Source organism: Ruditapes philippinarum, unplaced genomic scaffold, assembly GCF_026571515.1.
Source record: "Ruditapes philippinarum isolate M1 unplaced genomic scaffold, ASM2657151v2 ctg132_1_1_1_1, whole genome shotgun sequence".
Lineage (NCBI taxonomy): Eukaryota > Metazoa > Mollusca > Bivalvia > Venerida > Veneridae > Ruditapes > Ruditapes philippinarum.
The window spans coordinates 138680-154327 of record NW_026860195.1 but is presented as its reverse complement, the minus strand read 5'-3'; the positions used below and the strand labels follow the sequence as shown (position 1 = coordinate 154327).

At 32.0% G+C, this 15648-nt stretch overlaps 2 protein-coding genes across 2 annotated transcripts; one reads left to right on the top strand and one right to left on the bottom strand.

Annotated features, from left to right (window-relative positions):
- Nucleotides 1-506: 506 nt before the first annotated feature.
- LOC132759184 (calmodulin-beta-like) lies at nt 507-7430 on the bottom strand. The gene is made up of 6 exons (XM_060750907.1): nt 7272-7430; nt 4956-5022; nt 3504-3647; nt 2188-2285; nt 933-1080; nt 507-613 (listed from the first exon to the last, which is right to left on the bottom strand). The coding sequence occupies exons 1-6, from the start codon at nt 7272-7274 to the stop codon at nt 591-593; spliced, it is 483 nt and encodes a 160-aa protein (XP_060606890.1). The 5' UTR covers nt 7275-7430; the 3' UTR covers nt 507-590.
- An 899-nt stretch (nt 7431-8329) lies between these two features.
- LOC132759183 (uncharacterized) lies at nt 8330-14425 on the top strand. Its single transcript, XM_060750906.1, has 4 exons — nt 8330-8675; nt 9610-9825; nt 10917-11123; nt 13871-14425. The coding sequence occupies exons 1-4, from the start codon at nt 8400-8402 to the stop codon at nt 14060-14062; spliced, it is 891 nt and encodes a 296-aa protein (XP_060606889.1). The 5' UTR covers nt 8330-8399; the 3' UTR covers nt 14063-14425.
- Nucleotides 14426-15648: the final 1223 nt, after the last annotated feature.

The following is a 15648-nucleotide window of genomic DNA, read 5'->3' as shown; positions in this document are numbered from 1 at the left end:
GACAAGAGTCTTATCCTGAAAGCATGTGCGAATTTTTGTTATAACCGACTATTAGTAGAAATTTTTCAAACAAGATTTAAAAAAAACAACTTGATTTTGTACTTATTATTGTCATAGTTTCTTCAGGACAGGGGGCAAAACTTCGTGATCAGTATTTCTTAACTTATGCCCCTTTGGAAAAGGATATTGCGCGTACAAAGTTATGTGAAAGTCCCTTTGACAAGTCTAATTTGTTGGATTATTACAAAATAAATAATTGACAAAGTGCATGATATATTTTACTAACTTTAATAAGAGTTAAAAATGGCAATTAAAATCTTTCTTAATCTATTCTTTCTGATTAAGAGGAAAAGTTTTATTCATACTTTATCATAAAGAACGGCATACATACGTACATGCATAACATACATGTATAACGTTTCATTCATGACATAGTTTTGTATTTAAGAGCAAACTTATAGCCAGTATGTAACATTTGTTCCGAGTTTTGTATTACTGTTTAGGACTTAGTCTGAACAAAACTTATACACATGTTTTTTTAACAACACACACACATTCTCATAATTTTTCTGTTCTTTCCATTCCTTCATCTAGCGCATCATAGCAGCAAATTCTGTAAGAAAAACATATGTATATGATTATTATTCTCGATTTTTTACGAACTCTTTATTACTAACTAAATGGCAGATAAGAGTATCTAGGTATACTTTTTATAACATTAAATAATAACTTTGACTCGATAAATAAATAATTAAGTCTCTTATTACTTTTCAGAAAGGGATGCCATAATTTTCCAAAACTTGACCATTCATCTGCAAACATTAAGAGTTATATTGTATTGGCATAATCTGTTAGCCCTGACTTATGTCACTACGAACGAAATCCTCAAAAAGACAATTCAGGCAAATTTGCATTGTGCGTTAAAAATGTACCATCAAAATCTATTTTTCCATCCCCGTTTATATCTGCCTCTTTGAGCATATCGTCAACTTCCTTATCTGTGAGTTTTTCTCCCAAACTTGTCATCACTACTCGAAGTTCTTTAGCACATATAAACCCATCACCATCCTTGTCGAAAACCTGTCATGTTGAAACAAACTCAGTGGTTTATCGTTAATTAATTGAACGAGTTTAATTAAAATGATAAAATACGAGACTGTGCTCATAGATGATTAATAAATTCAATATAACAACATTAACAAAGAAAGCTCAGACCAGGGTGGGTGATCACGTGACATTCGTAACATTGGGTCACTGCTAATCTTTCGTAACATTTTTCAATATTTGAAACAAACTTATATGGAGCATAAAATTATCTAAAACATGTTTTATGTTACACAAAAAAATAAGAATAATGCGAAGCAATACGAGTAAAATGCTTTACATTCGTGTATTGTTTCGCGCGAAGCAGGGTTTCTTTACAGTAACATTGGTATTTGCTAATTTTTCGTTGTTTCTTACAATATTTGACAGATAAACATAGACCATTTTCCACTTCCAATGGTACATATTTTTCCAATGTACCTCGTGTATTTTTCCCGATATACTTGCAGAACATGACACTTGTTTTCAGCAAAACATTGCATCACAGAAAATTTCCTGTTAGCATAATTGGAAAAGTAAAGTAGCTACAATGGGAAGTAACATACCATTGATATCGGCAATTAAAAATAGTTACCTGGAAAATAGAGAGAAAAAAACCTGGGAAATACAAGAAACAGTCGCATACTGCCAAATACACCGCAGAACAGAACATCGACATATAATAACCCCTAAAATTCTTTTTCCTATAAAGCCAGTATAATTTTAAATACTATTCATTAAACAAGAAAAAGAAGTTAATATAAAGAGTAAATGTTCCCTTGCTCTGATTAACAGAATTTCGAGAGTTATCATTCTTGTGTATCCTTTGTTCTCAAATACTTTTGAATTATAATCCGAATAATTAATAATTGAATTATTATAATAATAAAAATGTGGCAGCGAGTGGTAAATAAATGGATTGTCTTCGTACTTGAACTAAATAACACTCTGAAAAACATCTCTAGGGAGTTCAAACTTAATCTGACCTTGATATTTAAAAAAAAACGTTTGACGTGTAGGTCAAATTATTGAATTTTGAAAAATAAATAAAACAAATTGGCTATAACTTTATTATTGACGGAACTCTTATTTAAAAACACTAACCTTAAAAGCCTCTCTAAGATCAGCCTCTGGATCGGGGTGATTGTGGGCTCTTTTGGACATCATTTCCACAAATTCAGAAAAATCTATTTCACCATTACCTATAATTGAATATAGATTTATTTGCGAGTCTGAAAATATTTTCAAAGCATTATTAGGTTTGTCGTCAGAACGCCGAACCATTTATTTTGTAAATCAAAGTACTATATATATATATAGTGACAGGTGATATATTTTACAATACAGATAAATAGATGCTTTTTATTTTACTCAAAGAACCTCAGCTAGTGACTGTGTGCTTATCATTTGCGAAGGACAAAACAGTATTTTAATGAAAAGGTAAAGAGTATGTTTATTATATTTCAGCTCGATTATAGCGAATAAAAAAAAAGATCAAGCCATTAGTAGAATCATACCGACATTTCAATTACCGTCCGCAATTTGTAACATTCTTTTTCAATTTCTATACGGAGTATCTTTATAATTACAATACAATAACCCTTTGGACAAAATCTTCAAGTAAATCGACTGAAGTTGACATTGACTCTAAAGTTTTTTTTGCATTCTAAGTTTTGTTTTTTTATTTTTGCTTATTTTTTGCTACAGCTTGCTATAATTTTGTTATTTTTTATGGATTATATTTATATTGGACACAACAGCCTTTCGTCAAGACCTTCAAGAAGACCAAACCGAACTTAACCTTGACTCAAGAATGACCTTTATCTTGCAGGTCAGTCTTTTGCTTTTTACTTGTTTTTTTGGGGTATTTTTTGCTTCAACTGGCTATAACTTTGTTAGTCTTCATGCTTGGAAACAACAACCTTAAAGACAAGACTTCCAAAAAGGATATTGCTTCATAAATGACCTTCACTTTAAAGATAAATAATAGAATTCTGCTTGATTTTGTTATAATTTGTTTATTTATGACTGTATTATTAGTATTTTCATACTTGGACAGGACAATATCTTCATGACAAGATAGTTAAATTCATTTGTCACCGACTCTGACCTTAGTTGACGGACCTGATTTATATCTGGCTGAATAATACTAAAAGCAAAACCAACTTTTTTATTTCAAATATGATCTTGCCAAAGTGTTCTTGGTCGATTTTTCACATATATATGTTATCAATATCAATAATTTTTGCTCCTATCTTTTAATAATAACTACAAGTGTGTCAGTTTAATGAAATTTTGTTTATTTCGGTTAGTAAGCATGGCTTTACTGTAATAATTTACCACAGTGTTGTCTTACTGTGCTGGTTAATTTCATGAAAGTAGCTGAAAGATATTATGTTATACACGTTACTGAGTTTTACCATCTACATCCACCTCATTAATCATATCTCTAAGTTCCTGATCTGTTGGATTCTGTGCTAGTGATCGCATCACCTTGCCTAGTTCTTCTGTTGTAATCGTACCACTTTCATCCTTGTCAAACAGATTAAACGCTTCTTTATACTCTACAAATCAGTGAAATACCGTAAAACAGTAATCATATACATGTATTAGTTTCATATCTATAGACATATCTATAGACATATGGTCAGAAAGCTAAACCGTTTCAGAGAATTTCTTAAAACTTTGCATGAACCTTGAATACATTCCAAGTGTAAAAAATAAAGTAGTCTGCCCCTGAAATTTCTTACAAACATTTCTTTTACTATCGAGTCATGATTATTTTATTTCATCCATTGCACATGTAATTTCATGGTATTTTCCATTAAATATTTGTATTACATTTTTCAGTTTAAATAAAAAGACTGAAACAATTCATATTAAAGAAAATTGGCTTAGTTTTAACCGAAAAAAAAAGGAAAAGAAAGGAAAGAAAAACTGCTCTTAACCAATTCTTGAAATTTTGCACATTCACCCGAAAGGATGTGTCAGATACATGAAAAGCAGAAAATAAAGACTACCAAACTTTAATTGTGAATCATCTCTCTTGGAAAAACAGACATCTTTAAACTCAGGGACAGGCAACTCGATTATCCCCATTTTTTCAGCTTAAAATGTGTTTGTTATATATTCTGAAAAAACCTTCAAAGTTCACATAAATTCTATTACACAGCTTTCATTCTGCCTACAGGTCTATATTTAGCTGTGGCATAACCTGGTCAGCTAGACAGTTGAAATGAATTTCATATAAGTTATAATCATAATTTGTGATAAATGAGTTTGCAGATTACTTTTAAATAACTTAACTTATATATGAAAATGTTTTTGAACAGAATCGTCAACTAATTATGGAAAATACGTTTTCACTCACTGAGCCACACTATTCTCCTCATCAGCATTATATTAAACATTGAACAATATGATGATGGGTCAATATGTATTATAAAATTGAAAAACAATGCAAATATTTTTCTAGATGATATTTTGTCCCCTCAATATAATCTAAACCTACAGAAATACAAAGATTCAATTACAAAGAGACTATTTAGCAATTTTCGATATCAAATTTGAGCATAGCATATCTTTAATATTAATAGCAGAATTTCCAAGTTTTGCTCGCGCTTTCGTGTAACCCTGTTTTTCAGCACGTTTACATATAAAACATTTATTTGCTTGTGTAGTAACAAAATTTTACAGTGAAAGACAACGTGTATTTGGTACCTTTGGAAAAAAAGTAGGAATTGAATACAAATGCACGGGTTTCAAGGATTATGCGAGAAGTCATACTTCATTATTATATTTTGAATATGGTCAACAAACTGATTAAGACCAATACGCTTTAATAAAGTCACTTCTTAAACGAGATCATTTACCTATATATTCTTGATCTGTAAGTCCATGAGTATTCGAAGAGCTTCCTTTTGCAGCAGTTTGTTCAGTCTGAATGCAGAATGGTCATGTTTACATTAAACCAGTAATAGTTTAATTTGTTAGAGCAAATGAGCCGCGTCATGACAAAACCAACATAATGGGTTTGCGACCAGCAAGTCGTCTGATCAGGCTCCATGCTGTTCGCTTACAAACCCTATTACAAGTAGAGAAACTGATAGCGAACTGCATGGATCCTGATCAGCCTGCGCATCCGCGCAGTCTGGATCCATGCTGGTCGCAAACCCACTATGTTGGTTTTGTCATGATGCGGCTCAAATGCATGTTGTCTGATCACCAATACTCATAGTTGAAGACTAGACCATAACAAAATTCATTGTTTTTCATATTTGTTTATTTGTCGAGTTTTTAAAACTAGTTTCTGGTCATATCTCGAGTGCATCATCTGTATGTGTGACAGCCCTGAAAACTTTGTCCGTACTATTTCTCAACAAGCAACATTTATCAAAACATTATAGGAGGCTTTACTACTATGATAAGCTTTGCATTATTAACAACATGGTACTGTTCAGTTACAGCTTAACAAAGCATTTGTTACATAGCCCTGACTTTATACTTTTTCAGCTATAATTTCTGTCAGGCCCTTTTCTCACCCGCCAATGACTGGATTTCGAAGGCTACAGGAGGCAGCATACAGTTTTGATATTATATGTAATAAGGGGACAGTAGACCTAGACATCGTCAATTGTGAAGTTCAGTGTAGCAGAAAACATAACCCCAAATGTATAAATTACACAAGCAAGCAGGAAACCAGTAACTTCATGGTTATTCCAAAATATATGACAAACATTGAAGAAAGTAACAGTCCAAAATATTACGACTGATAATAATTCATATTTACCCCAACCAACGCAATATCAGTCCTGAAATATACCAATATTGGATATCTTCATGAAGATGCTTTGCCTAATCATTCTACAGTTAATATCCGAAAATCAAACACAATTTCAAAAATGCCTTATTTAGATTTATAGATTGTAAGAACCATAAATGCATTCAATATACTTTCTTGACAATCTTCTTTCATTAAATATGAGTCCTGATCATCACCCCCAAAAAATGTAATGAAATTGATTTTGTTTGTAAATCTGAAAACGGGAAATCTCCATGAGAGAGATAGCATTAAAAATCAAACAGTTTGAAATCACAGTCTCGGTTTTGTTGTGTTTGTTTATGTGGGCATATTCCTCACGTCCTGTCCCCCGGCCTTCCCCCTTCCCAGGATGAACTACTATGGAATGAACGGAATGCCACATTTGTTTTGCAAGTCCACAATGAAAATACAAGGGGATAAAAACATATATATACATCTGCTTAACACTTCGGGACCCATTTTAATGTCTTTCTTTTTTGCAAAACATTTTAATAACATTTTCGTCAAATGGAAATACAAAGTTTCATCTGCATTTACAAATAATGGACTTGTACCATTGTCTTGTTTCATTTCACCGAGAATTTATTTTGTGGGACCAAAAAAATGCCTCCATCACAAAAACAGACACTTCTGGCGTGGAACTAAACATATTATGCGTTGTTTTGAAATTCAACGGGATCTTTCAAAACAGTGACCACCAGGGCGGGGTTACATACTCGACTTCGGCTACGGTCCGTTAAATGTTCACTATATTTATATAAAATTATATAAAAAGGTCCTAAATGCTGTGTTTTATATAATATAAACAGGATATATTTTTTCTAGAGTTATATAAGGTTATATTCACATGTAACCATCTTAGATATGATTTCAAAGGCAACATCAGTACCGTGTACACACCTATACAGCTACAACGTCAATTATTTACGTTATTTACGTAAACATGATGTTTGTAACGTAAAAAAATATTAAGGTTTCGGTTTAAAAACATCAATAAAATAAAGCCTTTTTTGGTAACCAAGTATTATGAAATTTCTAAGACTGAAATTTTATATAGGAGTACTGTCGAAACATTTAAAATATAAAACTCTAACCCTGGCAACTCTATTTTAGAAATTACAGATCCTTTGAACTTATTAAACATTTGAGTTAATTGATATTAATTAGATAATAAAAAAATCCATTGAAAAGGTTTTTTTCTGTAGAATAAATCATACAACACCTGCGAGAAACTCAAAGTTATACAATTGTTTAAAATTGAAATCATTGTCGATGAAATAGTTATATTTCTAAAAAAATCTAGTATAATACAATAGTGTGACCTGTCAAACACTCCAAAATATAATGTGAATAATATGAAACATACCATTGTTGTATAATTGTTTTCATAAACCAGAATAACAAATAAGAAATTCTTGCTAATGCATTCCGAATTTTACGAATTTAAGAATTGACGAAGTAAAATAATAGTAATATAATCTGTAAATCTACCCGAGCATAACAGTACGAACAAACGGAAGAAAGTAAAGTAAAACAATAGAAATGGTGTGAATATATAGTTAATATAGATCTACATGTTGAACAGTGTAACATTATATAGTGTATTGTTTCGATCATTTTACAGTCAAACCTGTGAACAGAGGGCTACCCAAAGGAGAGACCAAACATTACATTTATAGACAGGTGGTCTTTATTTGGAGGTTATACACTGTTCTATTTTATTAATGAATCGTTTTTGAAGAGTGGCCATTATTTACCGTGTTGTCCTTTAATCTGAGGTGGTCTTTTACCCAGGTTTAACTGTACTTGGATACCTCAAATGCAAAGGGAAAAAACTGTTGTTTTTTTTTTGTTTTTGTGGGTTTTTTTTTTTACATTTATTTTTAATGCAAAGGTACAATTAATATATGCCCTTTACTTATGTAATGCTTTTGAAATAAAATACTGTTTGTATTGCATTTTTAGATGTAATTGCGCAATTTTCATAATGACAATTTAATGTAATTTATTCTATAATTTTAAAGCTCACTTGGAACAACAATTTAAGCCATTGCATGCTGATAGGGATGTGTTTTTGTCAACTTACATTTATAAGCGTGTCATACGTACGTTCTTTCTGGCTTAAATATAATTCATATATATATATATGTGTGTGTGTGTACCTCGTGCGCACGATCTCGTGCGCACCACTTAATTATCTCGTGGGCACGACTCAGTTACTCGTGGACACGATATGGTATCTCGTGAGCACCACTTAATTATCTCGTGCGCACGACATAGTATCTCGTGCGCACGAGATAAATAAAAACACACACATGTCACCTCCGTGCTACCGTAAAACACTTGCGACGCTATGACATATTACGACACCGTATGAAAAAAATAGCGGTGTTCTACCATCATAACAACAACAACAACAAGCGTGGATTATACCGTGGATTACCTGCCCCTTTGTTTACAAAAGCAGCTGGTTGAGTTGACGGAAAAATTAGTGATGCCTCTTTGGTTAAATATTGATCATAGGTATTTCGTGTTTGGGGCATTTGGTGTCACTGCTGGAATAGCAGTTTATTCGACATATAAATTAAGGAGTGAGAGAACAAGAAGACAGACAGATAATGTTTATGAATCACAAAAACTGTTGAATGAATATCTCGTTTTTCATTATAGCTCTCCTTCGGAAATTCTAAAATATGATTTTGGACCAAAAGATTCACTAGATTTCCCCAAACGTTGTGCAGAACTTTGTTTAAAACATTTCAAAGTAAATGTAAGTAGTTCTGAACTTGTTAACATATCATATCATTATACGTTAATAACTCAAACATTATCAGGATAATTGATGTCCTAGATTTTGACACCTGATATAATTATGCCTGAACGGCAATATTTTAGGTTCAAATTGTTGAAATTGGATTCAGATGATTTACCCAACATCACAAAACTTGCATAATTACAAAATTCTCATCAAGGGCATATTTGCATTCAGATGTGGGGGAGTACTGTCAGGTTAGGGCAACAGGTAAGCAGAGGAATTACATGTATACATGTATATAAGATACAAATGTTCACAATCATAATACATAGTGTCATGTCTCTAGGTCTAAGGTCTACATGTAGGTCACAGCTAGAGTTCAGTATACTATTACTAATTCATTTAGAGTAACCCATTTTACAGACTTTTTTTCATACTTACTATCAAACTGTTTGAGAAAGACATCAACTATCCAAAATCATCTAGATGTCTGATGGACATGTCTAATAGTCAGAGGAAAATGTTTTTCCAGAGCAAACCTGCATCTCATGTATTCAGGGTCTTTCAAATAGAGTGTGATTTCAGACGCAACAAAAAAAACAAAAACAAAAAACAAAAAAATAGGGAAAAATGTATGTTGTGTAATTTTTACTTTCTTTACAAAGGAGAGCATTATGAATGTTCAAAACTTGATTTTGTAGAGTTCAAACTTGCTCATTACTGCTGTGGGTATGATCTTCCTGTGTATAAAATCTAATTGCTGATATTCTAGTTCTTGCTAGTGCCTGAAATGGAAAATCTGCTGAAATAATGTACTGATTTTCACTTTCTAATGGACAGTAATGATCTCCAAGTAATGCTCATATACAGTATGACACCAAATTAACTTGACACTATCTGTGTGATTATTGATTTGAAATAATTAAATAATTCAAATTTTATTTTACAGGATTCTGTACCACTTCGAGCCTTAGATATTGGCTGTGCTGTAGGAAGATCATCATTTGAGCTTTGTCAGAAGTTTGCAGATGTTGTAGGGCTAGATTATAGTCAAGCTTTCATTGATGCCTGTAATACGTTGAAACAGAATGGGGAAATGCCTTACTTCATTCAAGATGAAGGAGATCTAGTCACTCATCTAGAAGCAGTTATTCCTAAATCTCTGGTAAATAAATATTCTTTTGAATACTTGTAGACTACTTCCATATTAGATGTTAAAGTGTATTCCAGGTGTAATTTTTAAGGGCATATTTCTTTATTTCTTTAGGATATTTTTGTGCACATGTTTCTTTTTTCAGTGGTAAAAGTAAAATGTTTTAGACTGGACAGTTTAGGTGAAGATGTACAATGTACCTCTATGATGAAAAAACTAAAAGTTAATTTTCTAAAAGGCTGTCTTTGAAGAATATTTGTGATAAGGAAACTGCCTTGTTAAATTTTGATGTTACACATTATAATTATATGCCTATATATATGGTTTTAGAGGTATTATGTTATGCACTTGGATGTCCATTCAAGGGCACTCACTTGACAGTTAGGGTAGAGTCCTATGTAAAAGTTGACATTTTGTAGGTACATTATTTCTTCAATATGTACATGCACTGTTTTTTTTTGTGAAAACATTTCTTAAAGGTTGCAATGTGGTTTTTGATGAGCAAAGAAACAACACCATATTGTCAACTCAGTAAGAACTTTTGTCCATATATCCATACAGATTATATATACTTAGGGAGCTAATAGAGTCCAATGACAGGAACTAAGCCTGCTCAATAGAGAGAGTATTACCTGGGTATATGTGTATATCAGGGGTTGCTAGTTGGATCATCAGGTTCCTCGTGTTTTCATTTTGGCTCCGAATTTATTGACTAATTGGCCATTTGGTGAAACATTCATCATCCTAAAGTATATATCTGGTTTCAATGTTAGTCAAGGTTTAAATGTATTAAATGTAAGTTATTTGACTAAGCATATCTGAGGACATGATGTCTAACAAATTAATAAGCATATCTGAGGACATGATGTCTAACAAATTAATAAGCATATCTGAGGACATGATGTCTAACAAATTAATAAGCATATCTGAGGACATGATGTCTAACAAATTAATAAGCATATCTGAGGACATGATGTCTAACAAATTAATAATTTTTGGTCAATTTCTTCTTATCAATGACAATATATTCAGTGTAATAACAATGTATACTGTGTTGCATATCCCTATCTTTTTGTATAGTTGATTAAACTTTTTATTTTCAGGATAGAAGTCGAGCTACATTTATCCAAGGTGATGCATGTAATCTACCATCAAATTTGGGAAAATTTGGATGTATTTTAGCTGCCAACTTAATATGTCGTCTCCACTCTCCATTTCAATTCTTGAATCGTCTTCAAGGTTTGGTAGCACCTGGTGGTATTCTTGTCATTACTTCACCATACACATGGCTCACACAATTTACTGATAAGGTATGTTTATGTTTAACTTGGCTTTACTTTATTAAGCCTTGTAACGTTATCCTCAACCTACATGTATGTATTGTAAGCATCTGTGAAACATATTAGTTAAAAGTTTTGAGCGCAACTTCTTGTATGAGGGTGGGTCAATATGTAATGCAATATGAAGTCTATTTTCTAATACAGCTTGCGATTCTTGTGTTTTTGTAAACTTTTCTTTGTTTCAAAGCACTTTTTTGGCTTTCAAATGATACCATAATCATGTGTGCAGTCAACCGATTAAGGATTTTATTCACATTTAACAAGTGTCAAGAAAGTTATGTTTGTTATTTTTTTCAATTCCTTGGAACTGTTGTCTTAATTCCTGTTTCTAGAGGCGGTTCTATCACATTCAAGAATAATAGAGATGTTGTGTTAAGAAAAATATTTAAAAAAAACACTTCAATAAAGTTTGTCTTTCGACTGGTATTTTCTGCCTGACAATGCTTCTGCAAACAAAGGAGCTGCTGTTTTTGCTTTTTGTTGTTGTTTTTTTTTTTCAAGAAAAACAAGTGACTGTATTAAACATCCATCAAATTCTCCAGGCTAAGCACCTTTGACTTTTGACTCTTTCCTAGACTGAAAAAACATCTTGCAGGTCATCACTACAAACGTAGAAATGGACTTGGGGCCGGCCATTTTTCAGTTATTGAAAGGTAAACCTAAAGAGGAAACTATGTGGCAGAATTTAAAAATTCGATTAATCTTCTGAAACTTTGTATTTCTATAGGAGATTATTTCAAAGGGTTGAAATAGAAAATTATAAAATATTTGCTCTTTTGTTCAATTCATTGACCATATTGCATTACATATTGACCTACCCTCGTATAAAAGCAATATTGTCTTTCATGTTATAAGATTTTTAATTATTATGAGGTTATTATACATTTTTGAGTACAATACTGAATGCTATTCGATGAATACACAGTTGTCAAAACTATATTGGACGAGGCGCTTGCCAAGTCTGATATAGGTTTTGCAGCTGTGTACAAGTCAGATAGAATCAGTATTGTTCTCAGTTGTGTATATTAAATGACCTCTTTATTTCACACCACTTTTTGACACTGCAAAAACCAAAGTTGTTGTTTTTAGGAAACGAGGGCCAGTTAAAAGAAATGAACATTTCATTTATAATGATGAACAGTTAGAAATTGTTGATGATTTCAATTATTTGGGAATAACGTTGAATTACACTGGTACTTTCGCTTTAAATATAAAATGTCTAAAAGGCAAAGCACTTAGGGCGATGCACACATTGTTAAATAATATCAAAAGATATAACATTCGTCCGGATATTTCATTGCAACTTTTTGATGCATTCGTAGGATCGATATTAAATTATGGTTGTCCTATTTGGGGGTTTACTAAGTCTTGTGAATTAGAGCGTATTCATCTACAGTTTTGCAAAACAATCCTTGGTGTAAAACAATCGACAAGTAACGCAGCTATATATGCAGAATTGGGTCGCTATCCTTTATATGTATTTCGTTTTGTACATATTATTAAATACTGGGTCAAGATTATCAATACGGATAATATGCTATTAAAATCAGTTTATGCACATTCATTGGCGCAGTATTATAATGGTAGAAAGAATTGGGTTTTCCATGTTAAAAAACTGCTTGATGATTATGGTTTTAGCTCTGTTTTTGTAAATCATGAAAACATAAATTTCAAATTATTTGTAAATTTGTTCAAGAAAACAGTAACGGATTGTGCCTTACAGAAACTATTTGGAGATATTGAGAAAAATGAAATACTGAAATCCTTGTACATACATTTAAAACCGAGCTTTGGTATATCGGATTACTTGATTAAAATAAATTCGTTTAAAATACGTAATAGCATAACTAGATTGCGCGTGTCGTCGCATAATTTATTTATAGAATCTCTTAGACATGGGCGTAATCGAAAACCAAGAAATGAAAGATTATGTTATTTCTGCGGTAATGACATAGAAGATGAATTTCATTTTATAATCACATGCAAAAAATATTCTGACCTGAGAAACAAATTCATACCAAAATATTATGTGAAAAATCCGAGCATGTACAAATTTATTGATTTATTAAGTTCTAAAAAGAAAAAAGTCTTGTTAAATTTGGGAAATTTTATAGCACAAGCATTTAAACGCAGGGAATTAAATCAACCGAATCTTCAGACATAATTATAAAAATGTTATCTTGTTAGTAATATTACTTTATTTCTTTTCATTCTCCATGTTTTGTTAATGCAGTCCAAAGATGTAGTTTTATCATTGTATGACACTTTGCTACTAAATAATGTTAACTTTGATGATTACGTGATGTTTAATTATATTTGAACGTATGTATTTTGTGACCATGTGCATTTTGTACACGTCTTATGTGAATAAACTATCTATCTATCTATCTTAACAGTGACATTTTTTGTCAACATATGTAGAAGACAATGGAACACTAAATCCATTACCTATCTGTCTCAGAATATATAAACAAAGTGATTTGCATCTGCAGGTATTAAAATTCAATAGAAAGGTGCATTTTGTTTGGATTATTCAGATAATGCTTACAGCTTTCTGAGTATTCAGTAATCTGAACATTGCAGTATCTGCATTATTACTGTAAGAAATTTAAATGTCACACCATTGAAAAAGAAAAACATAAATGTCTGAAAAAGCAGATTATGACAAAACAATTTTATTTTGACATCTATAGAAATTGATCATTTTATATTATCAGAGCACATGGCTAGGAGGCTACAAAGATGAAGCTGGGAGGCCGGTTACAGGGTTTGATACTCTGAAGAAAACTCTTGGACCAGATTTTGATCTCATCGAAGATGTTAATATGCCTTTCTTTATCAGAGAAACTGCACATAAAAACCAGTGGTCAGTGGCACACGCAACAGTTTGGAAAAGGAAAGATTTATGATTAGATATATTTGGTGGTGAAGGGTATTAAAAGTTAATGAAATGAAAGGCGATTAATTTTATCAGTTGATATCATTCTTAACCCAGAGAAACTGACTTTTTCTGTTCAATGTATAGATGATAATTGCTCTTAATGAATGTTGAATATATCTGGTTAAAAATTGAGAACTCTTGATATATTCAGCAGCACAAAGCACATGTGAAATTTTATAAGGAAATATACACATTTCAGACAGTGTTCATGATATGTCTTACATTACTATGATATTATTCAATATTTACTTGAAGAACATAAGGTAAAAGTTGTTATCACACATTGTTTATTATTTACCATCTGTAAGTTTGATATAAAAAGCACATGTAATTTGATGGGTTTGTTTTTAGTTCACCTGAGCACAACATTACAAGATCTGTGATTATCAGATGGCAATGTGTCCTTTATTTTACCCCATAGACTTTTATGATAACGAAGTTTTTCCAATTTTCTTTAAAACCATAATACCAAAAGGCTTAAACTTTTTAAAGCTTTGATATTTTACATGTACCATCACCTTATAGTCTGTTACAAAAGTTATAGAAATCATGCCCCCTAAGGTCAAAACTGGCCCAGTCTCTGGGGTCACTTAGTTTATAACTTATATAACAAACACATGAAAGTCTTATTGTGTGAAACTACAATGCCTTGAGCTTAAATACCTGACAATAGCCTTATAGACATCTACAAAAGTTGCCCCTGGTGGTCACTTATTGTGTCGCCTTGAAAAAGGCGCTATATAGGGGTTACTTTTGTCGGCGTTGTCGGCGTCCCTTTAAGCTTGTCCGGAGCATAAGTCAGTCATTATAAGTCGGATTGACTTCAAACTTGGTATGCATGCTTCTTATAATGACTCGAAGTGCAGTGTACAAGAACCGGTACTCTGCACTTCTTATTTTTTGAGTTATTGCCCTTTGTTAATTTTCATACTTTATTTTTGTCCGGGCCATTTCTCCTAAAATATAAAATCTATGGACTTGAAACTTCATAGGATGATAGATCTCATTAAGGAGAAGTGCAGTGCTTAAGAACTGGTACTCTGCATTTCTTATTTTTTGAGTATAGCCCTTTGTTAATTTTCATACTTTATTTTTGTCCAGGCCTTTTCTCATAAATTATAAAAGCTTTAGACTTGAAACTTTAATAGGATGATAGATCTTATTGATAAGAAGCGCAGTGCACAGAAACTGCTGCTCTGCATTTCTTATTTTTTGAGTTATTGCCCTTTGTTGATTTTCAAATTTCATTTTTGTCCTGGCCATTTCTCCTAAACTATATTGTTCACAAGGCGACACATCCGACTCGCGGAGTTCTAGTATTATATAGACTTGCTTTATTAAACTTTCTTTTGATTTATAGAGGGCCTTTTGGTGGATGTTGTTAATTATTATGAGGCACCAGTATTACCCTTAACACCTAACAATTAGAATTGTAGAATCACAATCCAAAACACCTTGCCGATTATTCATGATAATGCTACATGCCAAATATCTTAGCTCTTGGCATTTTTGTCGTCCAAATAATTTGTCACATGCATATTTAAATGTGTTATT